Raw genomic sequence first — 27,147 nt, 5'->3', positions numbered from 1 at the left:
GAACTCCACGAATTCACTGAATCCTCAGCAAAATTCAAGTGTGTATAAATGCGCACGCTCTCATGACGAACGCTACTCATGCGAGCTCCATTTACACGTATATGTACCGTGAGTGCTTAGATGTCCGTGGGCGTAAATGCATTTATTCAAATGATAGGGCAAATGGGTCTGTAACCGGTTTCCATGGTCACTGAATAAAAAGATGCTAGCACAGATCTCTGGGAATGTTCATGGACGTCATTATAAAGAAGTTTATTTCACTAGCACAGCAATGGAATGATTACATTTGGTTTGTCATTTATGTGTGCATTTAGGTCAGATACCTTTACAACACCATTACTTCAAATTTATTTAGAGCCCCACCAATGTATTTTTTGGCAAGAAAATTGCTTATCACAGATATACTGGTATTAAAGTTTAGGTTCACTTGATACGAAAAGCATTGGTCAGCCTCTCAATTTAGCTTCAAAATTAAGAATTTAGCTTCTCATTTTAGCTTCTGCTATGAGGGGTTACAATTCTAACAACTGTACAATGTGCATGTTGAGTAATGCAATGAGATCAAGTGTAAACAAAACAGACTTTTTCAACATTGAGAGATGCTGCTCTGATTTCTTAGCGTCTAAACCAATGATAGTGAGGGTGTCATTGTGAAAAAGGATGTGAATGGGCCACAGATTACACCTGCTGATTATTTCGGTTATCTACTTGGACTTTTTTTTTTTCTTAAAAACTAACATGTTATGTGTTATGAACAGAGGCAGGGGATGTCGCTTGAAAAACCGCATCACATTAACTGGCCATAAAAATGATTTTCCTGTCAATGAACTTAAAGTAAATGACTAATTGACACTACTTATTTGATTAGCACGGTTTGATCCATAAAGCACAGGCCACAAGCAGAACAGGGCACTTAAATCCCTTCCTCCTTAATCTGACCTCTTACCTCGTGTTGAACAGTTAACGCTACCACTGCATCATCTCATCTCGTTATTCCTTATTTCTTTCAGCTTTTTTTGCTCTTTTTTTTTAAAGAAAAGGTAAATAAATGATTCTGACAGATATGTATTGTGCACACACAAAGCTATCCGGTGATCTTGGGCTGTATACTCGGATCTCTTGAGAGCTTTGGGTTTAATAACCTCCCTTTTCCCAGAAAGAAATAGCTCATTATGTATCGCCACTAACACATTTAACACAGGAAACGTTTATCTTTGCAAATTGAGATGGTAAATTAAAATGTTTGCGCAGTAAATAAGTAATGCACTTATGATCTATGATTTCACTTTCAGTCTGTACCCGCAGACCCAGGAAAAGCCCGAGGCAGCGAATGAGCTCCCGCAACATTTGTAAATTATGAAACATGAATGAAAATTCTTGCTGAGCATCAATGGGACAGTAGCTTGGCAGAATGTTCGTACCAGTGAAAAAACACGAAGGTCTACATGAAACATCGAGATGGAGGGAGCCACATTTTATTCAGCTGGCGGAGGGGAGACATAAAGTGTTTGTTCATCCTTTCAGACCCCAGACGACTCCCAAAGGAAGTACCCACACTTCCAGACATGTCATATTTTATTCATCACCATGGCAACTAATGAGCCCATTTCTGGGTTCAAACTGAAGAGATGTCAGTCTGCATTTGTAATAAAAGAAAAAAAAAAAGTCTGAATATTACATTTTCTGTTTGCCTGTGGTATAATTAGATTTGTGTATTAATAGGCTATATTCTTGTCAAGTACATGTCACAAATTGCCAATATTTCACATTTGAACCCACACTCAAACCATCTGAACTCTCATATGCACACGCACCTAACCAAGGAGCTCTTCTTAATATGATTTGCCACTTTAACAAGATGATTCTTCATTTCTCTACCAGGGTTTCCCACAGAGTGCAGATAAATGCTCATATAAACAGTAAGAATCAGGTTGGGGGGGATAAGTGAGTGGCAAGGCCTGCTCTATTCCACACTTTATTAACCCTTTTCATTTTTCATTTTCTAATATGTTCAGCATCCCGTTCTTCCATTCCCCGCTTTTCTGAAAAGCCTAATGGGATTGCTTCCCTTCTCCACATCTGGTAGGTAATGGAGATGTCCCCGAATTATCCTGCGCTACAGGAGAAAGACAAGTTTTATTTGAAATCGTTGCTGTTTACACATGAATTGATATGCCACACAGTGACACATGTAGTGCCTGCAGTTTCTGTCTCTGGATATGATAGATTATGACAAAGCCTTATTGTAAGTGTGACTTAATATCTGATTTATTGATTTAAAGTTTAATGATGACTGAGTCGGAAAGGGGAATGACCTCTATGGTAATGTTGAGATGTGGGGAACAACCAGAGTGAGGATTTAGCTGCTTTAACATGCAGGGTGAATTCTAAGGTGCACTGTGGCTCATGTAGTTTAAGGGACAAACTGATATCTGCAACATTGCTGTTTTAAATCTATCTGAGGGCCCTTGCTGCATGTCTACTCCTCTGTCAGGGATATAACCTGGCATACAAAGTCAAATTAACTTAAAAGCAAAAAAGAATTTGGTTTTAGTTAGTGAGGTGATGAAGAAAAAGGGGTGACCTCTAGTTGTCCTTGATGTACCCATGAGCAGCTATGGTAGCTGACTTCTGATCAGTAAACCTCCCTCTCAGCCCCTCTTCATTGCAGGGAGGACTTTCTGAGATTATGAGTGAATAAGAGTCAAAAACTAAATCAGCAGCATTGCTCATGGGTGATGACTCATCGTGGTGACGTCATAAAACCATCAGCTTGCACTGAGCCAACCACAGCTTGTCTGCGCTCTGATTCATCATTTAGAGAAGGAGATGAGGATGTTGTTTGAAGAGGAGTTGTCAAAGGGCAAATTCAGGACGATGGTAACTCCATTTTGAGGGCAGTTATTGAAAGCCTGTCTGGCTGCATGGGGAATTTGTTGTTGGATAAGTGTTATAGTGCTGTATAATGTATTTAACTGACCATCAGAAGATGCCTCCGCTAACCCCAGCATGGGGTTTGTTCAGGGATTTTGCGTCTAAAAACTGTCCGTTTACACAGCTAATCTCCTTCAAAGTCTTCTGTAACAAGTTTGTCTTTCTTCAAAGGCAGGAGAGGAAAACATAGACATAACATATCGCCATGCAAGCTGGAAAAGTAGAAAATAGAAAAACAAATGAAATAAAGATTACTGATACTGATATACTGAAATAGTTGATAATAACATATCTGAGTGGCAAAAGTACTTTGATGTCAGGATGTGGTGAGAAGTCTCGTCCAGCGATGAGAAGCAACTAAATGTTTATGAACACTGATCAGACTAATTGCCCAACCATTGACTGAAAATTCCTGACTAATTTCACCATCAAAACAACTGCTATTCCTAAAGGTTCACATACCTCTGTCAATCACAGATATGTAACATCAGGTCATTTTCCTGAATGGATAAATTGACAAAAATTTGTCTAAATGTGCTCTCTTTATCTCCCTATAAAACCTGTGAAAACACGATGACCATATTAGGTCACATTTACACATTTCTAAAGGGTTCACATGCTTTACAGGCAGCAGTGTGAGAAAAGTAGGTTGTGCAGTGTCAGACAGAGAAGACGCAGTATGCATAGGTACAGATTTAATCAGTCAGAGTTCTAATCTCAGGTCAAAGGTTGGATGCAGTCAAGGAGCACATCATGTATTGGCAGATTCAAGCCATCAATCAGACTGACAGGCAAACACTCACCAATTCAGACAAAGACTGAGGGGGTGGTGCAACTTATACAGCTTCATGGCCATGGAGGTAATTACTTCCTCCAAGGCTGTGTTAGCCTATACCATTCTCTCATGATACCTCTACGTTTTAACTCAACCAATGACAACATCGTGTCTGGTAGAGGGCCAGTATTTGATGCAGAAAATAACATGTTATGACTGGGAATTACGTCAGTAAAATAGAGTGAATCCAATAGATACTGGATAAACATAGAATCCATGATTACATTAATCTTTGCTGACGCTATGGTTGTGTGTATGTGAGTTTACACATGTATGCATCCCCTTCATGATCATCCAGGAATTATAGCTCACAGGTTTTCTCTTTGCAGAGGAGAAAGAGCGAAGGAGGAGGGGTAAGAGGATGAAGGCAGTGATGTAGTGATGGGGGTGATATGTAATTCTGTCTAATACCTTCTCTGAGCAAAAAGAACTTTAGGCAGACAGGTTGCTTTAGCAGGGATGACAGATATTGTTCTTTATAAATACTTTCATATGTGATCAGATACTCTTTTCCCAAGTGATGACTCTTTGACGGGGCAGGATTGTTTTAAGAATAGATTAACCCAGTTCCGGCTCTGTAATGAGGTCAAAATATGGAAGAATTGTTTTCACTAAAAAAGAAGAAGGAACTACCTCTTTTCTAATCTAATAGAAGACTGTGAGATGACACACTGACCGACTTAGAGGACTCCAGCGATCCGGAGGAGAGAGTGTCCCGACTGCTACGGCTCTTAGAGCTGAGGTGAGGCGAGGACGACGGCGAGTCATCGATGTACGGCAGGATGTCGTGGTGCCTCCGTTGCTCCTCTGCTCGGTCTGCATCGTAACCATATGTTGGAGGGGTCCCGGTGAAATGACCATCTGTGAAAGATAAAAAAAAAAAATCAAACTCCAAGTTAGCGTTTCTTGAGGTTTCTGCAGTCGATTGCTGATTTTGTTCTGCAATTCATTACAGCACAAATTATACAGACACCATACTCTTTTATGAATTCATTCCAACTGGTTGATTCTAAGTAAAATGCAAAAACTTTTAAACTGTACTTATACAACTATATCTTACAGACATAGTTATGATATGCAACATGTTCAACTATAACTCAAATGCTGCTGAAAAAAAAAAAAAATCTCACTTTTAATGCAGATATTATGTGGCTTTGTGCATGAGCCTCTGGTAAGACAAAGATAGGGAGCTGTACATTACATTTGCTGATTGCCTTCTTGCTCTCAGAAGGTTTCCAAGTTCTGCAGAGTTAATTTGCAACACTAATTAATGCAGCTCAGGAAACTGGGGCACTTAAAATGAATTTCTCCTGCATCTTTGTTCATGCATCCACACAAAGACATCGAGCTCGGGGAGAAAACGCTTGAGAAGGCTAACCAAAAACTGGTTCAAGGTTCAAATGAATGAAGCATCTCAAGAGAAATTCTCAGCCACACCTCTCTGACCTGCTTCCTTCTATGGTGGGCGCTATCACTTTCTCGGTGTGAAAACAGCGGCCCAGCCAGCCCCAACTGCTTCTGACTATGATTATAAGTGATGTCCTTCGCAAAGATATGTAGAACAGCCCGAAAGAATAAGACACAAAGGTCAGTGAGCTGGAATCAAACAAACTACAAATTGACAAGGAATGACTTCTATTACGATGTTACGTTCAATGACGCTAAGGTTGCGGCTTCCACTAAACATGTTAAGGAGAGTTATAACAGCTTTTTTTTCAGGATGAGAGAATACAGTCTGAGGGAAATACATCAATCCCTGAATATCGTAGAACACTCTTTGCTTATCTCCCACATACACACAATCGAGTCTTCATACAACACCAACTGTAAGCCTTGTTTTCCAGCTTTAAAACACATTAAAGTGACAGTCATTTCTCTTTCTTTGTGTTATGTTGGTAGGAAACTGGAGGGAATGTGATAGAAGGCGTGAGTCAAGAGTTTCCAAAGTCCATCTGACCTTCAGTCCACCCATCGTTTGCTCAGCGTACTCCCTGCTGCTTGTGGGTGGGTGCTGCCCACTGCGCCTGCTTCGACCCATGGCAGCATGCCAGGGGAAGACCAACACAGATGCTCTGTGTGGAGCAAACAGTCTCTTCCCACCAATGCCAAAGATTTTAGCAAAACAAACTCAGCAGTGTAATAGGCACCGATTCATTTCTTGTCTAAAAATACCGTGTGTGGATATGAAAAACACCAAGTGGGAAATGAGTGAGTACCCTCCTGGCATTTTTTTTTTCTTTTGGTATTTCTAACCCCGCCTCTGCGTGTTCATGCTAGGAGGCATAAGATCTCAAAAGCTGACGTTTAATAGAAATCACTCCTCCAGCTGTTTCTCCAGAAACACTCAAACAACTGCAGGACCTTTTCTTATTCAAATCATATCTTGCTTGGAAAAATGTCATCACTAGAAACCCCGCATGTGCATATTTGCGCGTGTGTGTGTGACTGTGTTGTTGTGAGGGATGCCTTAAGCGCCCACACACACAGCCCCGAGGCCAGTCATATCGAACAACCAAACAAACGTTTTAGGCTGTAACCACCTACTGGTTAAAAGGGAGAACAATCATAGACCTAAAACTACAATCATGAATAATAATGGCGTAAAGAGTGAACAAAACAAGGATACATGAAAGGCCATATCTGTTTATCTCTGAGGTACGAAAGCAAACTAAAGCTACAAACTAAAAATATTCAGTTTATATGATTTTTGTAACCAGACAATACAGATTTTTTCTGTTACAAACAAATAGACTGATACAGATGATTTGTCAAGATCATGACTCGTCAGCTAATATGCTCACCTAATCTGGCATTCACCTATCTTCAGATTATCTCTGCATATCATTTACTGCAATTGATCTTTTCCTATGTAGAGTATGTGCACACGCACCAGTTTCCAGTGGGGGAGGGACTGAATTTTACGAGTCTGTTAATGGGTCACCACAGCCTGTAGTTGTCAGACATCAAGCTGCGGTCTTTCTACATCTGATTTAATCCAGGTCTAGACATTTCTTTCACTGCAGCCTTGAGCAACTTTCTCCGTCTGTCTCTCCTGTATTTTTTCTTTGTCTGTCTCGTCTTTCATCTTCTGCCCGTTGTATTTCCATTTTTTGTGGCCCCAAAAGCTGGCCTCTTCACCCACATGATCTCTGAGCTGCCTAATTTCACCCTCCTCTCTTGTATCTCAAACCATATCCACCGCAACAGGGGGATAAAAGGAACCTATTACTGTAAAAAAAAACAAAAAACACTTATGCCTAAGGAGGAGGGGAAGGACAGATACGCATACAAACAGCAGACACATTGATTTTAACATAGAACCAAACCACCAGAATTTGCTTCAAGCTGTGAAAAACACACATATTTATGGACACACACATTCCTGTAAAATGTTTACGTGGAAACAGTGTTTGGGAGGGGAACAGGTCTCTTTCCCGCTGCAGGTGGAAAACTACAATCGCACTGGGAATAGCTGGTGCTCAGCTGCCATGGTAACACATGGGTCTTTCCAAAACAATATCGCAGGCACAGCGGGGGTATCACAGTGTCATGTGACTCTGATCTGTTGAAGGGATATCCTATATGAGTCTATACTGTACATGGGAACTGCGAGCTGCCCTTTGACAACTCCACTTCTGTGGATCCTCCATAATTACAGTCACAATTAAGCAAAATATCTCAAACGTCAACGTGTTTTCATGCATTCAGTGGACAATCTGAGGACAATCTTTTTTCACCACGACTGTCGATGAAAATCTGACATAAGCAGAATCATGTTCTTGGATAAGACAGACAAAATTAATTCTGTTCACTTTCGGCTTGCATCATACCTTTTTTTAAGGTTTATGTGATAAACATAAATTATCTTAGCGAATTAAATATGCTGAATGCGAAGTTACCTTTACAGATGAATTGCCTACTCTCACAGCTACTGTAGCTAACATGTTATGTGTAATCATAAACGTATAGAAAAGATGGACAAAGCGTACAGTTCTTTACGGTACGGTGAAATGACTGCTTTTGCACCGCTAATCTTTCTAATAGCCAGCAGGGGGCGACTGTTCTGGTTGCAAACAGAAGTCAGGTTGTATGGAACCCTATAAAGAAATGATGTGCTATGACGGGCCATATGCCAGATATAAGTGACATATGTGTAAATGAAATGCAGCAACAGTCAAAAAGTTAAACACAACACTTCAAAACAGCATTCGACAAACCTCTGGGTGACATCACTGTGGCACATTACCTCGCTGGCTAGAATTAAATTGGGTGCACATTGTAGTAAGCTAGGTCAGCAGTGACATAATAAAAATTGTTCTCTGCTGGATTAGTGTTGCAAAATGGCTACAAATGATCAAATAAATTAGAAAACACTGTATCACTATGCATCATTCAGGGACGTTAAATATAATTCAGTAACTATCCCTTTAATGGGGCGGTCGGTGGCGTAGTGGGTTAAGCAGCAGTCCCATGTACAGAGGCTTAGTCCTTGATGCAGCTGGCCCCGGTTCGACTCCCGCACCGAGCGGCCCTTTGCTGCGTGTCTTCCCCATCTCTCTGCCCCCTGCTTCCTGTGTCTCTCACACTGTCCTGGCATATATAAATAAAAAATAAAAAAAACCTATCCCTTTAAAGGTGACGTATCCCATAACAAAGCAAGTGAAATTGTGACATTTCATCGCATAAAGAAATAGTTTTTTCTGTTGTTCTTAACTTTGTCAGAAACATTTGAAACAATGTCATTGAACAAATCCAAATGTACAAGGTTGCTCTACTTGTTTGGGAACATTTTCCCATGGAAATGTTACATATTACACCTTTGAAATGAAAAAGGGATTCCTGGTAGTCGTCTCTGTAAGTCTAAAAAGCACCACGGAAGAATTCTAATGGGTAACAGGAATGTTTTTAAGCTCTACCTTATCAGCAGGTTTGATTTACAGTCTGGTTTTAGCACCGCCATGTACAAAAGGTGACTTTTAACCAAAAAAGAAATTATTCCAAGTAGCCTAGTTTTTCACTAGGTCATTATTTTAATTTCCAACTATTACCAATTCATTCTCCTTGTATGCTTTTTATTCTTTATAGTATATCTATCAGCTTTTACTCTATCTGCTGTGCATCACATCTCGACTGTTTTTCTTGGGTCTCCGTCATGTTTACAGCGTGTTGACATACTGTTACAGCGCAAAGACAATAAAGCATTGATTTGCTTTACCCATTTCCACAAATACAACAAATCAAAAAGGTTCGTCTGACTTTATCTGAGAAAAAGAGAGCGGCCAACAGACAAAAGAAAAAAAACTGGTGCCTAAAACCCAGCGGCGCTCTGTGTGGTTTGGAGGGAAAGGGGTGAAAGTAAAAAAAAAGAAAAAAATAATAATTCAGATGGAAATAAAAACAGGGGAGAGGAATAACAATCAGAACAAGAGTGCAGAGACAATGCAACACGCCGAGAGCCATGAAATTAAAGAGAAAAGAGGAGTGACTCTCAAAGGAGGCATAAGATTTCCTCAACAGTGAGCCTCCTTTCCATCCCCCATCAAGTTTCCCCCTTAGCTTGGCAGTCATAAATCTGCCCCGGCTGCCGACTCCTTTATTGAACCAGCGGAAGAGGCCCGTCATCGTAACACTGCCATTATAACCATACCTCTAGCTCTTCCTCAGACACACAAATACATCCACGCACACCGCTTACCATAAAGCCCCACTTATGTCCATAGGATACTGATATTATGCTCCAGCAATCAGAGCCTATTTTTCTTAATCAAGCTATTGAATGGGACAGAATGCAACATAATCACAGGCCAAAGGAGGTGTTTTAATGCTCTCATCCCAACCTCCATGACAGTGTGATAGAAAGGGCAGAGTGGATTTGGAAGTCCTAAGCTCATTGAAGAGCCCAGGTCTGGATACTGGAGATAAACAAGATGGATCCCTCACTACTGGATAAACTGTAGTTCTTATTACCGCTTAAAATATATGTATGAATGCAGAACTGTGAGAAGCTGAGGGGAGGACCCGGAAGCAGGGAGGGCAGCGCTTTCCCTGTGTTCCTCATTCCCCTAAATATCCAATTTAGAGATAATTTAGCACAAAAGAGAGGGGGTGGGTACACGAGTGAAAGTGGAAAACTGTGAAAATTAAAGCGAAGCCTCAGCTCCAGCATCGCTTGAGGGGACAGTCACACCGTCAAACGGATACGAGCACAGTTTTTCTCCTGTAATACTCCCACGACTGCACAGCCCCTTGACAGCCGTTAATTTGCTAAATGTTGGCATCTTGTCATTAGGGGGCAGATGCAGTGTCATTTTTTGCACAATCCTGAAACTCCCAAACATCTGTGATGTAGACACAAAAAAATCTGGATGTGTGGATGTGTTCGGGGACTCAGAAGGTGCAGGAGACTGGGAACTTTGCAACTGTCACACACAGCACTTGGTGTAACTATTCGGCAGAAACAAAATCTTGAATACATGAATCCCGAAAAGATTCTTCGCGGATTCGATGTCAAAGATATGCAAAGAATGTATTTGGTGGCACAGACCTATTTTTGCAGGACTAGTGATTTAATGAAAGGGTGTATTATCTGGTAGATCTTTTTTCATATATCAGTTGCTCCTTTGAAAGAATCAGGATTACCACAAGACCACCAAATGAACAAGTAGTTGCAGCCGTCTGATGTCTCTTTGCGAGTGAATTCCTTGTTTCCCACCCCATGCACTCGGGTTGAGAAATCATAACAAACCAATTTGTTTGCTGAAGGTAATCTGTTTGCCTCAACGCTGGTAATCTCTGTGGAAATGACCCAGCAGCCGAAGCAGCCGGGTTCAGTAATAGAGCTGGGGCGAATGCCAAGACGTAGACGCTGCTCCTTTAAGAAAATAACAGCGCCCCCTACAGCAATCAATGTAACCATCTCTTTGTCTCAGAGTAAAAGGAATGAAAGAAAAAAAAAAAAACAGGAGGAACTAAAAATCCAACAGAGCGGGTACTGTGGCTGAAGATCACACCACAGGATGCTACAAGAAAGTGTCTCCATACTGTGCGTTTGAGTGATTCAAGCTTTTATGCTTTGGGTCTTTCAATATTTATTTTGTGCATTTCCCTAAGCTACTGTACAAGAGAGAACAGATACAAATGACTTAACCCTGCGAAGGCATGCAAATTCACCTGCAGCACTTACTATCACTACATCACACACTGATCAGTCAAAAGCACTAAAGTACTAGATTCAAAATTATTTTTTTCCTAATAATACTGAATAACTGGTGATATTTATTACTATTAACCAGGCTTTGTGTATGGGTTATGAAATATTCAAAGCGTTTTAATAATTGATGCTTTCCTTTTTTCCCTTAATTTGTATAGAGTTGGAAACCAAAACCGTCTTTATACAGTACACTCATGCGATGAAGAGGAAAGTTACTCTGTTGTGTGGCATCACATCTCTTCTACACCAACACTTATAAGGAAAATGAGCGTGAAGCGGGAGACGTACTGTGCCCAGAACTTCTACTTTCTGAATCCAAATCACGCCCAACGGACAATTTCAGTCTGTTTTCACTTCTGTTTGTCAGTAAAAAGAAATGACATAAAAACTAGTGCTGTATTTCATGAAACGTGTTGCAAAGGTAGAGCATGGGTGCTGATAAAAATCCATTCGGTTTAGATGCAAATCTGGTTCACTTCCTTTCAAGTACTTTACATAAAGGAATTATTTCTCCATAAACCTCATTCTTACACAGTTTAGAAGATTTTGCCAGGGGATGCTGTCAGAAGCTCTAAATTATTCATACAGACGCCAAATTTTTAATTACTGTTTTTTGTTTTTTTTATTCTGGCTGACAAATCCTCGGAAAGTAAAAGGTAAGAAATAGCGTAAGACATTTTCACTGTAATCAGAACGGTTTCTGTGTTGCTGTTTTTCTTCTGCAAGAGAGACACTCCTGCGGACATAAGGCTCGTCTCCATATCAACCAAAGGGATCTCACTTTGCCAAGACAGGTACATAAAGCTGAGCTAGCCTTTTTCAAAATCTCACCTGGACAGAGTTCGGTAGGGGAAGCACAAACACCGGTGGAGAATGGATTATTTGGGCCTGCTTTGCAGCCGTGGGACCTGTGCACCTCGCAGTCATTGTGTCAACCATGAACTCTTCTGCATACCAAGAGACTCAAATGTCTTTCTGACAGCTAAAGCTTGGCTGAAACCGACTAATGCAACAGAAAAGATTCAAGGTGTCTCAATATCGACACACAGCCAGTCAAAATATGTTAAATCTTGTGTTTTTGCCAGCGTCTCTCGCACAGTGTGCTTTACATCCTCCACTGCTTTTCTCCTCTCAGTACTTCAGTCTGTCGCTCTCTTATTCCGTCTCTCATTACAGTCGCTGCTTCCTTTCATCGCAAGACTTTTTCGAGAGGTGCCCTCCTCTCCCTGTAGACACGCACTCAGCAAAGACACACATCGCTCTATCCTTACTCTGCCAGACAAACCTTTGATTCCATAAGCGCCTGCCGTGTCTCCTCCATCAACTGCTAAAGTCATTAAGAAAGGGACTCATTATCCCGACCCCCGAGGCATTATCTGGGAAATAAGTGTTCAAATTGCTGCAAAAATCACACAGACACTCTGATTAATATTACAGCATGTTAAATCACCAGAGCCGCACTGGAATTTTGGTGGCGCTCATTAGAAAGCGGTTGTTACAAGCAAAGCAATGTGAAGAAAAATGGAGATGCTTAGCTTTACGCTCCTCAGTTAGCAAGAGAAAGACTGCAAGAATCTTATCATAGATAGACAGACAGTGTGGTGTCAGCGCTGTCTATTCCCCCGCATCATCAGAAAAACCCTTCTTTTTTTTTTTCCAATCACACAAAAAGAGGACTTTCCTTCTTCTGTAAGACCCCCCCTCACTATCTTTTCTCAGCATCTCTCTCTTTTGTGCGTCTCTACTGTACTCTAATTTCCTTTCCAAGTTGGCCTTTGCAGGAGCCGGTCTGCAATCTCACCACAGCAGTAAATCTCGGGGGCAGACCTCCTCCCTGACACACTCTGTAATGCACTATGAGCACCATGACGACTGCGTGTGTTTTTGTGTCAGCGGAGAGAGCAGTCTCATTAATTCATCTACACTAAAGCTGCCACTGAAGTCTCCGTGGCTTTTGGAAAATCACTCGGCTGCCCGTCATAAGTAATGTGTGGGTTTTGAATGCGCTAATGTGTCTGACAGAAGTCAATTTTCTTTAATCGAGCTGGTAAATTTGCGGGTATTGGCATTTGACAAAACTCATCAAGGAGTTGAGATCATTAAAGATGCAAGCCAATAGAAACAAATTAATATACATATACTAGCACGATAAGGTCTGGATAAACTTTACTATATAGATTAAGAGTGTGATTTAACACATTCAAAAGTATTAACTGTGCCCAGGGGAATCTATCTCCACAATTTTCCCTCAATAAATTGTGAAATTGAGTATCGATAGTTTGGATAAAGACTACAAGGAAGAAGGGAAGGATCCCCTAAAAGATACCTTCCAAATTTTAAATGCAGTGCCAGCTCACATTCTAAGAGTAAAGGTAAGCTGACAAATTTGATTTACTGTTAACTTAGCTGCTCCTGTGATAGATAATAACGTTATTTTGTGCCGATTTTGTAAGACAACACGAGGGACGTTGTACAGATATTTAAACGTTGATATTTGAAATTGGTGTCCTCCTCTCTCCTCCTAAATGCTGACTTCAGTTGAGGGTAAGGAGACTTTCAGCCTCCATTTCTTGCTTTTTTTCTGAGCCTGGCTTCAGAAGGTAAAGCAAACCACACCTGTTATATTAAACTTATGAGTCGTGTGTGATTACATGTTTTAAGTAAACATTAGCACAAATCTTAAAAATGAAAACGACACAAAATCTTGCCATTTCCCTCCAATTGGTGACCCAGTTTAAATAAAACAGATTAGGCTCAAACTAGAGCTAGGCGATAATTCGATCGCGAATTGGCATTGCGATTAAATTTTGATCGATCTCGATGATCTGCTCGTGACCTACATTCGATAGGCTATCGCATGGCAAAAGACAGTAAACACAGCAACAGTATCAGCGTCAGCAGGTAGGACACGCCCACTTCCCTGATGTGAGCAGCATGGCTGCAGTTGCAGAGAGAGACTGAGAGGGAGAAGAGAAAGAAAAAAAAATAAGATGGAAAAAGGAGGAGAAAATGAGTGAAACTGGGGTCGAAGAAGCCGAGAATAATGCAGAGTACGAAGGCAACGACATATCCACACCTGAATCCGTCAAGTTTGACAGAAAATAAATATTTAATTAAAAATTAACCTTCCGATATCATCAAATCTCAATTAAGAGTAAGAGGGAACATTTAAAATTCACAAAATAGTGATTCGTTTTATATCGTGATATATATCGATATTGATTGATGTAAAAACACATATATCGTGATATGACTTTTTCCCATATTGCCCAGCCCTAGCTCCAACCCAATTTTTCCACTTGGTCCCACAACTTGGCCTTGCCCTATCATTTTTCAGATGTACCTTAGAGTCCCTTTTCTATTAGGGATAATCTAGCCAATCAAATGGTCCCGTGGTCCAGAGTTAGGTGGACACTACTACTTGCTTAACAGAGAGATGGGGGGAAAATGAAGGAAATGAGGACTGGGCCTTTCTCCTTTTTTACTTTAATAACTCCTAGTTGTTTTGTTTTTCATATCTTGCTCTTTGGAAAGGTCTGTCATTAGTCACTTTGGCTTAATGTTGAGCAAAATATGTTCTAACACAAAAAAGTGAAAGAATCTCTAATTCTGTGAACAAGTAGATACAAAATTCCTTTCAGATGGTAACTGAATTGACACTGCGTCAAAAACATTGTTTCAATATCATATTAACTAAATAGTAGCTGAGACTGACTTTTTTAGATGACAGTTGAATTAATATTGATAAAATGTCAGCTTGTGGTTGAAAAATCAATGTTTATTCAACATGAATCATATGAACTCTCTCCATTTGGTTTCAACGTCAGACATCAATGTAAATTCGGTAATTAAGGCTGTTGACATTTCAGTGTTGATTCAATCAGATTTTATGATTTCGTTAGCCATCTTTGTACCTAATTAGCAGTAAATTAAAGTAAAGCTAAGACTGATGGAAATGTCATCAGTCATGCCGACTAACACTGTCCGTCTATATAGCCATGCTGTTGGCTGAGCAAACAAAAAGGTTGAATATGCAGCTTTATAAATCGCAGTTAGACAATCGCAGGTTTCTGAATGTGTTTATGTGTCTACTGCAGGAAGCTGGAGGCATTCAATGCTCAGAACTGAAGAAAGGTTAGAGGTTAAGGCACCGGAGAAGTGAGGACAAAAGTCACATGCGGTCTTTGTCTCCGTCTGTGTATGCGTGGAGAGGGTTAGAAATCCAATTACTAAACAATATCACTCTGTCAGTCAATAAAACCACCAGCTGGAACATCCAGTGGCACTCATTAGCAATTGTCAGCGCGAAATTCTCCTTAAAACATAAGCTCAGTTCATGAAATAATGAAAACATCAACTGGAAAGAGCTGAATGCCATAAAAAAAAAAATGTGTGTATATACAGTATATATATAAATATATACAATATATATATATATAAAAGCCAATTCTGAAATCTTAACAAAAGAATAACACTCAACTCTGCTGTTGAATAAATCTGGTTCTAAGATTTATTACGTGTGGTTTGGAAGGTTTGACTAGTGGCCAGGGATTAGAGTGTCTGTCTGTCTTCAATAAGACTTATTGACAGCAGGAATTTTATAGGTAGCAGTCTAACTTCAAACACCTCACATTGTCTACAGTGACAACAACTTGTAGATACCACTTTGCTTTGATTTGAGACAACGTTGAAAGTGAGGAAAAAAATACATGTATAACAATCAATTAAAGGTCACAAATAGGGATGTATGACAGGGATATGTTTAGAGTTGATTGCCATTCAACAAACATCTTGCTGGTTTCAGCACAAACAACACAACCCCCCCCCCCCCCCAATACACACACACACACACGCACACACACACACACACACACACACACACACACACACACACACAGAAGCACTTCTAGAGGAGCTTCTAAACACAGCTTTGAGCTTTCATTACAGGATTATTGTATATACAGTTTGAAATTTCTAAATGCACAAAAGCCTTTCATAATGGAAATTTTGTTAGGCAGCACAGCTGTCTCCATCAGCCATATGCAATCCAAATCCTAAACTGTCAAAAGCTTGGTCATTTAAATGCAAAGCTACAGACACACATAGATTATTGACTTAAATTGTTTAAATTCCAAGGAATTTGACCAGTCAATTAACTACACAGGCACACTGCAGGTTCAGTTTCCCAGGAGGACATGAATAGCCTCATCAAAACAACCAAGAGGAGCCACTTTCTCTCTCCAGAGAAGCACAAGGCTATAAAGTCTTAGGCAAAGTAGCAAGATTGTTGAATTGTTCTTTCAGACATAGGTGCAATCTTTTATTTCATAGAGGAGTCAACACTCAGTGTGTGCTCCTGGCATTATTTCACCTCCCATCAGATCTTATCACACACACACACACACCAATCCCCTGAGTACTGTAATGCAGTTGATGTTACCACCCTGCTCCTGGTGTGAGATTGTCTCCATGAAACCAAATTAAACAACAAACAAGTGTACTTGTGCCTCTCTCATGGCCTGCAGTTGCCCTCACATACAGGTGCTCAAAGTCATCAATGTTTAATTTTTTGACAGTTATTTATGAAAAAAATTCTTGAGATTATTGACAAGTTAGGACAAGTATGAGTTGGGAACATTCAAAACTGTTACCCAAATGGGATAGTTCACACAACCGATTTCGTTATACTTAGGCGTGAATATGCAATATTCCCCTTCTCTCGAAATGCACAACTTTAACACTCGGTGGCATTTAGAAAATGGCAACTGATATAAATTTGATGTTTGAAATCTGCTAAAAGGAACCAAAGAGGCCTTCCCTCGGTATAACTCAACCCCGTCCCATCCTTTGCCCCCCTCCCGACTACTCAGACATCACGGCCTGCAGCAGCGCTTATCATCCGCAAACAGCAGAACAAGCACAAAGGCTCCAGTCTGACTAATCTCTGGTCAAACACAAGCCGTCGCATCATCACTGCTTAGGGCAATAAACTGCTGCTTTATGCTGGGGCTGTTCAGGGGACACGCGTTAGGGGTTTGCTAAACAGACCATGGAGATTTGCCAAAGCCTGTCTCCAGGGAAACTGTTGCCTGGGTTACCACAACTAACAGGAAGCAACTTTAATTTCTGATTAGGTAACCTGTCACGATACATAAGTGGATTTCACTCATGTTACTCAAAACAGAGGTCCATGAACGCTGGTTTCTTAGTCTCGTGAATCGATCTGCATCTGCTGGCCTTATCATTGGCTTCTTGGCATCTATTTAGGCAGCAGCTTTTTAAGAAATTCTTAACAAAATCAAGCATGCTGACTTCACAGCAGACTTCAAGGAGGGTGTAAACTGTCAGGCTGCATTCCACCATAAGGTTAGCTGTCAACATCCATTCAGTCCATTCTCATCCAGAGTGGTTGCCATGGAATTTCTGTGGCCAATATCAGTTCTGCTCTAATCTTCTTTTCCTCCCCCTTGCTCTCATTTCTCCCTCTCTGCACTGGCAATGGGCCAGTCTGACTGTTTTAACCATCCCAGCATCAATTACCTGAATCCCACTCTCACACGTTCCCCTGATTACTCTAAAACCTACACACTTCTATGATGTGCCTCATCCACCCGCACACATACTATACTCTATCATCATCACACTCTATCACTCATGACATAGAAGAGAATGCACAGAGTATAGAAGAAAAAAAAAACCTCCAGCGGGCTCTCAGATTTTTACATTCATCTGAGCACACAAGGATAATTTCACCAAATGAGGACAGCGAATAATTAGATAGATGAAAGACAGATTCCACACAGACTGCCATTTCAATTATCTCTTTTCCTCTGGCAGTCTGGCTGCTGCCGTCTATTGAAGGTTATTGGCTCAGCTCAACAGAGTCTACAACGGGACCCATCAGGAGGAGCCATGTTGCTATCTGAGCTGCTAGAGCTCATCAATGCTCTAAAGAACTGCTGTTTCCATCCTAAGATTGGTGGCTACATCAAATGGGGGAAAAGACAATACTTCTTTCTCAGCCGGTTGTGTTAAACATCTTCCCGCCAGCTCTTTGGGGGACTAAATGAGTTTTGGTGGATTCCAACAGATACAGTCAAGCTAACAGCGTCTTGTTGCGGCTGCATTTAAATATGATGAACGGGCCGGTTTGACCGAAGCAACCCCCTCTCAGTCCCTCACTCCCACATCCTCACAGGTATTTACTGGTTTATCCCAGGCACAGTCGCCTTGGCAACAGGACCAAGCAGAGAGACACAGGAAACTCTGGGCAGACCTGTGTAACTGTGTGTGTGTGCTGTTTTTCCAATTCCCTCTGAAAATAAATGCAGGGTCAACATTACCATAATCACTCAAAGTCTCTTTGCCATACCAGCAGTTACCACCTATACATCAATAAAAGGCCAACGTGGCAAATAGTATGGTCGGAACAAGACGGAAAAGCACCAGGCAAAAACAAATACGCACCCATTTTTCTGTTGAAGACACACTGTATGTTGCAACTGTATGTAGCAACTGTATGTTGCAGATAGTTCATGCAAAAAGAATACACCATCTTCTCAAACAAGGAGGTAATTGTTTTGTCTGTAAAATTGTAACAAAATAAGAAAAAATGCCAGTCCCAGTTTTCCTGAACATCCTCAAGTGACCCAAAACCCAGATGAGGGGAGCTTGTAATACAATCTAAAAAGCATAAATGAGGAAAAAAAATTGCATTCAAGAGACTAAAAACAAATTAGTATGTACTTTTTTTTGGTATTGAAATTATTATAAAAGAAAATCTATTTCATTGTGGACAAAGGACGGCATGATCTATTTTATATTCAATCTAATTTACTTAATAATTGTTCTCTTTTATCTAAATTTTAGGCTCATTTTCAGTTTTTTCCAAAACCGATTATAAATAAAAATGTCAGGGAACGCTGAACCATTAACTTGAACTTAATTCTAAAAAGTGACAAATTAATCAACAAGCGGCATTTTATTTTTTGTGGTTTGGACCGGGAATTATTCCGAGAGGTCCAACTCTATCTTGTTTGTTGCAAAGACCAAGCAGTTGCGCTTGCTCATCATTTCCATGGCAACGATCACGACGGCGCTTTCAGATGTTTGGGTTTGATGTCCGATCAGCTTTGATTTTAGACAATTTATACTTTTTGGGAAGCTTATAGTGCACATAGACTAACTTATCATGTTGATACCAACTCAAGCACTGTTATCTCACCTGTGCTGTGGTTCATGCTTCCCCACTCACACAAATGGAGTCCCCCTCCTTCACACAGTCAAAGACACACACACAAGCACAAACCCAGTGAAACAAAGCAGAAAAGAGAAAGTATAAACACAAATGACCCTAAAACTAAATGATAACTAACCCTTCTCTATTATTCTGGTTTATTACCTGCCTTTTCAAGGTAACAGAAGAGGAAATTCTGAGTTTCTGCCTGAATTGAAAAAAAGAAATGCCATAGACAAGAACATATTTCTATTTGCATTATGGCTTGCTTTAGTGAATTAAACAGAAATTGGCAGTTTTTGCACACGATTAAGAGCACTTAAGCTAAAGTAATGTTGCTAATCTGCTATTTTGGCCTATGCTGTGTGTGTGGTGAAGCTTTCCCTGAGCGAAAGCCCCAGCTTTAGTAACCACTGCAGTATATATGGATAGTAAGGTAACTTTAAATAAACTCCTGACTAACACTATGTTGGAATAGTAAAGTAGGTTATATAACAAATGCAGTGGTGCAATGGTAACACTCTGGGGAAATAAAAATGCTCAGTCGACATTAAAGATGGGCAATTCTTCAAAAAGAAGAGCACGGCTCTCCATGAATCCATCCATCCAATCATTCATTATGATTTCAGTGTAGCTACCCAAACTTCTCAAACAGGGATGGATTTGAATATTATCTTTCTAAACACAGTTTTGGATTTATATGAGAAAGAGGAATAACAGCAACATCATATACTAGTAAATTTAATCCATCATGTCAATTTTTCACAACAACAACCCATTGAAACATGGAGTGCGATGTACATTTAGGAATAATTGCATTGCATCGATAAAGGTTAGAAACTGAAGTGGAGGACGGGGTTCAGACACTTATTGCTTTTATGCTTTGCTTTGTGAGGAGATATCAAGAACAGAACTGGCCTCCAACACAAACTGTCCTTACACAAGTTAACAGATGTCTTGCTCCTGTGCAAAAATGCACCTGAAAAACATATAATACTTATAGAGAGACATGGAGGGAGAATTTGTTGTTCTTTTCTGGCACCTCGAGGGAGGAGAGATGTATTCATTTTAGGTCAAAAGAATGCATTGCAATGCAACAACTCTAAGTGAATGCATGTCATGGATTGGAGATTCAATGCCTTTTCTGTGTTACTCTGACTGGAGATTTACCTGAGCCTGAACAAGACTACAGGCTTATAAAAAATGCCATTAAGAATGTCCACTTGGATAGTCTATGCTGGATGTGCCCTCACATTGCTGTTGACATGGAAAATTCAATAAAAATATTTTTGAAAGAAAGAATGTCCACTTAGGCAGCTGACAGCTGCTCAAAAGAGGAATAAAACTGAGTAAAAGAAACTGTCATGTTCAAGAATAAGGAGACCCATCTCGCCCTTCTTTAAAAACATTCCCTGCTTCTTCAACTTCACCCATGACTCTTCACTAACTCAATTTTCCCTTGTTTACTCTTTCAATCACTTTGTTTCTCAACCCTTTCTCTCACGTCTTACACTTTCAACTAATCATTTCATTACCCTCCATCGTTTTTTCTCCACTTGCATCTCTCCCCTCTTCTCTCTGGGGCGATGACTGATAGTGAGGTGCCCGTTACATGGCCTGCCCGGGTAACATTAGCCTGCTTATGTAACGAGACACTAAAAGCAGGGGAGGGCATGGCACTGCAGGTTGTAGAGCGCCATATGTATGCATGGGTGTACGCCCACTTCAGCACATTATGAAAGAGCAGGAGCACATAAGCTCTTTCAAAGCAATGATTCCTCCGGGCAGTCAGAAAACTAATATTGGTGTTTCTTAATCACAGACTCTAAATCAATAAAACAAAAAAAAAAAAAAAAAAAAAAAGCAAGCCGTTCTTCTTAGATGAGCTACAATCTATACAGTTCCTCAGAGGAATCCGAAAAGAGGAAAACAGGTTTAAAACGAAGATGGCACAGGTATGAATAAATGTAATAGAAATATGTGCAACAGTTAGGAAAAGCAGAAAAGCAATATAATAACTGTAAGTATGTTTGAATCAGTGTGAAACCGCAGTGTTTTCATTACAATGAGCAATTAATGTCCATAAATAGAGCTGGTTCTTCCTGTCCTCCACCATGTTGTATCGTTATGATTACAGCAGCGCAAAAAAGAACACGCCGTATTGTCTCTAGAGCAGAACTTTGATGTTTTTACAGCCATCACACTTTTCCCTGGCAGGGTACACCCTGTACAGGTCACATGGTCAGCATGCAGCCACAACACCTGGGTACACATGCTTATTTTCACTGCAGAGCTTTTCTTTTTTTATATCAGAAAAACATGTCCGCCAACAGTAGCTTCTCACATTGTAGCTCTGAAAATGAAAGCTATTGATTGATTTTTTTTCTCTTCAACCTGTCATCAAGATGTCAAGGCAGGCGGCAGCTTATTCTCTATCCTGCTGTGCGGGGGTGACGTCCACGGACGAATCAAAAATAGTAAACTGCGTCCTGACTATCAGAAACACAGTCTGTAGGGTGCAGAGTAATGTCAACCCTTAGTGTTGACGTAGCGACGTGCCTGTCCACTGTAAGTTGTAGCACTCACGGCACTGATGATAACCCATCACTACATACAATTGGATTTTTAATTGGCGGTATTTTAAAAAAAAAAAGTAAAATGTGTGCCATTAAACTGTAAGAAGTAAGGCGCATACAGCGCAAAACTACATGGAAACAGTTTTGGAATGATTACATTTCTGTTTGTTTCATTTTTATACAGGTGAAAAAACTATTTGCCAATTCATTTTTCTCAGCTAAAACCATATATAAGAATTACATTATTTGATAACTATAACAGATCTCTGGCATTTATCAACAAAAACTAAAAACTTGTGAGAAATAAAGAAACCATGCCTGAAATCTTCCCCCAAAAAAGGGAAACCTTCCTTCTGTTCTCTCTATAAATTATGAAGTGTCAAGTGTGGAACTGAGGACCTTGATTGAAATGCTACAGCCAAAAAATAAAAGTAAAACATCAATATGGTTGAGAAATCGAAAGGATCTAAATTACACAGAAAATTAGATCCTTCTGATAGAAACTTTATCAAGTCAGTCAACAGAAGAAGTGCTATAAGTTGCCCCTCAATGAATGCACAGTTTCCCCACAAAAACACCCCGGAAAGCGAGAACCGGCGTTCTCCTCTTTCTACAAGGCATGTAAACTGATAAATTAAACAGTTTGTTGAATTATTTTGGAAAGCATTCTCACTCTACTTCTCGTGCACAAATCTTTTACTCAACACATGCGGAGAGGAGTGTATGAGGGGAAACGCCATGAAAGCACAGCAGGTTCTTGTATTCATTCAAACAAAAGGCAGATTTCCCCACAGAGTGCGGTCGCCTCAAACTCCGTGCAAAAAGACCTCCTTTGGCGTTTGTGTGTTTCCGAGAGCTTGTGTGTACAATGTGACTGGGAGGGAAGCGCAGGTGGGGGGTGGGGCAGCCATGGGTGGAAATGGTGCACAGCAGCACCGCACAGTTTCTTGACCACCTGACAGATGTGCTAAGAGCCGCAGTCCCACATGCTTATTACAGACCAAGGGCAAGGCAGAGGAGACACGCACACACACACAAAAGCCTGGGATAGCATGACATCATACTGAGCAGAATGAACCACAAGGACATGTGAATGCCATTTATCAACACATAGGTGTGTTTACGTGCAGCTGTACCCCACACACATCGGACTAAATGTGCATGTTTTGTAGCTAAACAACTATTTAATCCTCAGCGACGCTTAGATATAAAGTGACATTAAACTCCATGTGACCCAAAAAAAGAAGGCAATGAGAGACGTTAAGAGAGAGAAAGAGAGAATGTGGAACTACATGGGAGGAACAACGGAGTCATTTTGGCCATCATTCCTGTGTGACAATGAATCAAGCCCAACTACTCTGAGTGTGTGATTTGTAGCCACGTGCTCCCATGTTGTGGAGCACAGCAATGCAGTGCGGCCAGCTGAAAACAAAAGCCCCTATGTCCTTCTGCCCTTGAATCCGAGCACTTCCTGCCCGAAAACATGTGATTCAGCTTTAAATAAAAATGAGTCAAATTTGAAGAAATATATATATAAACAGTACATATACTGAGACATAAACTGGAATATTATGGCATTTAGAGCATGATCTTAGCAGGCAGACATGAGAAACAGAAACAAACGTGTCTGCTGAAATATTCGTCACTTCACTTAAACACAGTCAGTCAGGTTCCTTTCTAGCTGAATCAGTCTAAGAGACCCTTCAGACCAGCTCCGTCCACATTCCAACACATTTGACATATCATCAAATTATAGCTTGCACTATTCTGGCCCTCCCCCTTTCTAGACACTCAATTTTCTACAATTCTTCTGAGTGTTCGAAGCAAATGTATGTACATATCTATTGACGAGGGAACGACTATTTAATGACTGAACGATGGTAGTGAGCACGCTCCTTGTGCAAAGTCACTCAAAGTTGAAACAGTGGAAACTGTATCACCTCAATAATTACAATATATCTCAGTTTACGAGAAGATCATCTAGTCTTATTTTCAGTAAAGATCTGCCGTTTACTTTGGAAAGACTGCACTGAAAGTACAGCCCCCAGGGTATCAAACTCAAGAGCTGTAAACACTGCAAATAAATTGAGAAACCTGTTTTACGAATAATCAAGTTACATGATCTTCGAAAATCGCAGCTGCAATCAAGGGGTACAGAATGAGCAATAGCTCAGACAGTGTGTGAGAAACTGCAAGATGACAAGCTCTATGCACTGTGTTTAAGAAAAAAAAAAAAAACCTTGCTTGCTCAAAATGAAAGATTCAATTTTGAAGAAGAATGTCAAAGACTCCCGACTACATGAATTTGATCAGCTCAGATGGGGTCCAGGAACACCCCAGTGAATGCATAGTACTTAGTATTTTTTTTTTTTATTTCTTTTTAAATGATTTTATTGCCTTCTTGTGATTTTATGTAGCTGTGAAGCACTTTGAATTGCCTTGTGTACGAATTGTGCTCTATAAATAAAATTGCCTTGCCTACTGACAGTGAAGCACAGAGGCGAGAGTGTGATGATATGGGTCGGCATGAGTGCAAAAGGTATTGGGAGTTTTTTTGTCAGGGATTCTTTGTGTCATCTCCCCAAGACTTTGTAAGGAAGAAAAAGGTGAAAAAGGTAAAAAAAACAAAAAAAACATGACCTGGTGCCTGACTTGAATCCAACAGAACAGACACCCTTACAGCTTTAGGGTGTTTTGAGGAGAAAGGCAGAGCAACAAGATTCTTCCAGCATGGAGCTGTCAAATATCTCTTTAGAAATGTGTGCAATACTGGTATAGTCCAAGCTGGGGAGGGCTGAGTAGGTCTTCAAAAAATAAAAGTACACATATGAATTATTGAAAGTATAAATAATAAGAAGATGAATTTCAGAGATCAAAGGAGTTTGGCCTTTTGTTGCATTGCATTTTAATTGGACTGTGGTTCTCGTGAAGTAAAGCCAAACTGCTTTTAAAAGAGCAAATACTAAATCATGAAGAAAACACACACACACCGGGAGAAGATCTATGACAACTGCACAAGGCTGAACTTTGCATATTGTCTACAGGACGCATAAACAGAAATTGGAGAAAAAAAACTGTTATCCAGCCATCTGGCTGTGCTTTCTCCCTGAGCTTTATACATTTCAAGTGGAAAATATACAGCTGTACACAATAAATAACTAAAGCCAATTATCTGCCTACTGAATTTAGTTAGGCTAATGCAAATATACAGTACATCTACCAATCAATCATTCATCCACCCCCTCTCATGCAGGTTACTGTGATTGTGATGACAAAAACATCCAAAACACATCACATGCACAGCGGAGGCAAGCAGCTTCACGTTGCTACAAAGTGATACACAAAGGTAAAAAAGATCCAGGAACAAACAGGGAATCATTGGAGAGAGAGGGAGAGAGGAGAACATATCACAATTAGAGTGTTTTTAGCCTCTTAACTGCGTGAGGCTGGAAGTGGAAAAACAATAATCACCACAGTTGTGTTTTTTCTGATGCAGTGTTGACTCTATAAATGATATCACCAAATACTTTACAGCAGCAGAGACAGAGCATGTTTATCACTAAGTTTCATTCATTTGCACTTTCGCTCATCTTCGACTTCTGGCCTTTCTGTCTGAGCCGGCTCTCACAGTCCCACTCGGGGATGCCTGGAGGCCGTGAAACGAGCAGAGCACGTCTCGGCCACCTCAAACATGGATGGGAAAACTTGTTTTGCAACCGCGTTGTTTGTCACATTTATTATTTATACTCAGTCCCTCAACAAAAGGCCCATGGAATTACTTTCTTAGCACGTCGGTGCTAAATCAGCCACTGAGTTTTGCTGCCAGTATAAGCCTGTTCAGTAGCTTATTATCAGTATCGTAGACACACCTTTTTGCAAAATCTCTTAGCGAGAGTGCTTAACCTTGTCTCAGCAGAAGCACAACGGGTAACTCTTGCTAAATGAATCCAACAAAAATCCTTAACAGAAACCAATGAGCAGAGTCTCCAGGGTGCAGAGAATCAAAATAAATTGAGTAATGACTTAAAAAAAACTGCGACCTCAAGAAAAAAAAAAAAAAAAAATCAAATTAAAGCCTCAATCTCCCAAAGGTTCAAAGCTCAGCTTTGTCGAGCCACCAATGCAACTATTCCCCTGTGGGTGCTGTGCACTCCACTAGCCTTCCCAGATGAGCGTCTTAAAAGGATGGAGACAAGAAAGAGATGAAGCCAGATGAAGGTGCTTCTACCTACTGTATACGTGTGGCCATGCATCATGTTTGTGTATGTTTTGTTCACACGACTCTGCAGTTTGGATTTTCCAGCCATAGTCAGGTTAGCCATTTTAATGAGAGTTCACATCAGCACGTATGCTCAAAAAAAACACCGTCAGCATGCACGCACACACAAACACAGATGAGGCTTGCTGAGTGGTAAGCAGGGTAGTGTCCCTGACACAACGAGTGGTGAATACATGATGTTATCAGTCACATTATTGTCTCTCAAGGAGCCTGCAAACACAGAAAGTAGACATTTGCAGACGTTATAAAGCTTTGCAAAGCTTCTGATTGTAAAGCTTTATTAAACACCCTACTTTATATTTCTATGCCCTTTTCTAGATCAGCAGTTCACTTTTGACTGTTTTTTTAAACATGAAATATAAATCACTCATATCAGATTAATAATAGAGAAATGTAGTTTTCAGATCTGGTAAAAAAAAAAGAAGAAAAAAAGTTTCAGCCTTTAAATATATGTCATACACCATAACTTCCAATGAGATAAAACCTCACCAGACACTTAGAATGAGTCATTTGATGTACTGTGTCTCAGTTAATATTACTCCCACACACACACACGCAACAAATCAGGGAAATGAGAACCACAACTCCCGCAGCAAAAACAGGTTTAATCTGTCTGCTGTCTGGGAGCTGAGATGCTGACGATAAGACAATCGTCTTTGTGGTTTTTATAAAGTTACTGGCAACTCTGCCTTTTCTTTTTTAGGATCAAGAGTGGGATTACTCTTTCCGTGTAATTTCACACGACGATGCTAAATACTATAGTAGGTGTGCTTAAGTATGTGAATCTCAGGTCTGTGCATCATAGACTACTCAACCACCGATTGATTAAACATCTTTCCTGTACAAATGATAAAATCATCAATAGGACAAAATGGTAGAACTCTCTATAACCATGGCATGGACTTTAGTCACTTATTCAAATTGCCTGAGTTGACCTTTTTTGTTCAGGGATAAAAGAAGAAAGTTGGTGTTAAGGACAGTATCAATCAGTTGTGAGCATATACAGCCCTTACTGACTGATCCATCAGTTTGAGTCCTTCAACTGTCACCCATCTGCTAACAGGAGCAAGAGAGCAC

General features: G+C 40.3%; 1 protein-coding gene across 1 annotated transcript in view; it reads right to left on the bottom strand.

Annotated features, from left to right (window-relative positions):
• Positions 1 to 27,147, bottom strand: part of bcr (BCR activator of RhoGEF and GTPase) — a 78,476-nt gene that overhangs the window by 30,453 nt on the left and 20,876 nt on the right. The window contains exon 2 of the mRNA XM_075455201.1: positions 4,446 to 4,630. Within this exon, the coding sequence (XP_075311316.1) occupies positions 4,446 to 4,630 (185 nt within the window). The remainder of the gene's footprint in view (positions 1 to 4,445; positions 4,631 to 27,147) is intronic.

The sequence above is a fragment of the Odontesthes bonariensis genome, chromosome 22, assembly GCF_027942865.1.
Source record: "Odontesthes bonariensis isolate fOdoBon6 chromosome 22, fOdoBon6.hap1, whole genome shotgun sequence".
Lineage (NCBI taxonomy): Eukaryota > Metazoa > Chordata > Actinopteri > Atheriniformes > Atherinopsidae > Odontesthes > Odontesthes bonariensis.
Note: the sequence above shows the minus strand (reverse complement) of the source record. Positions and strands in the feature narration are given on the sequence as shown.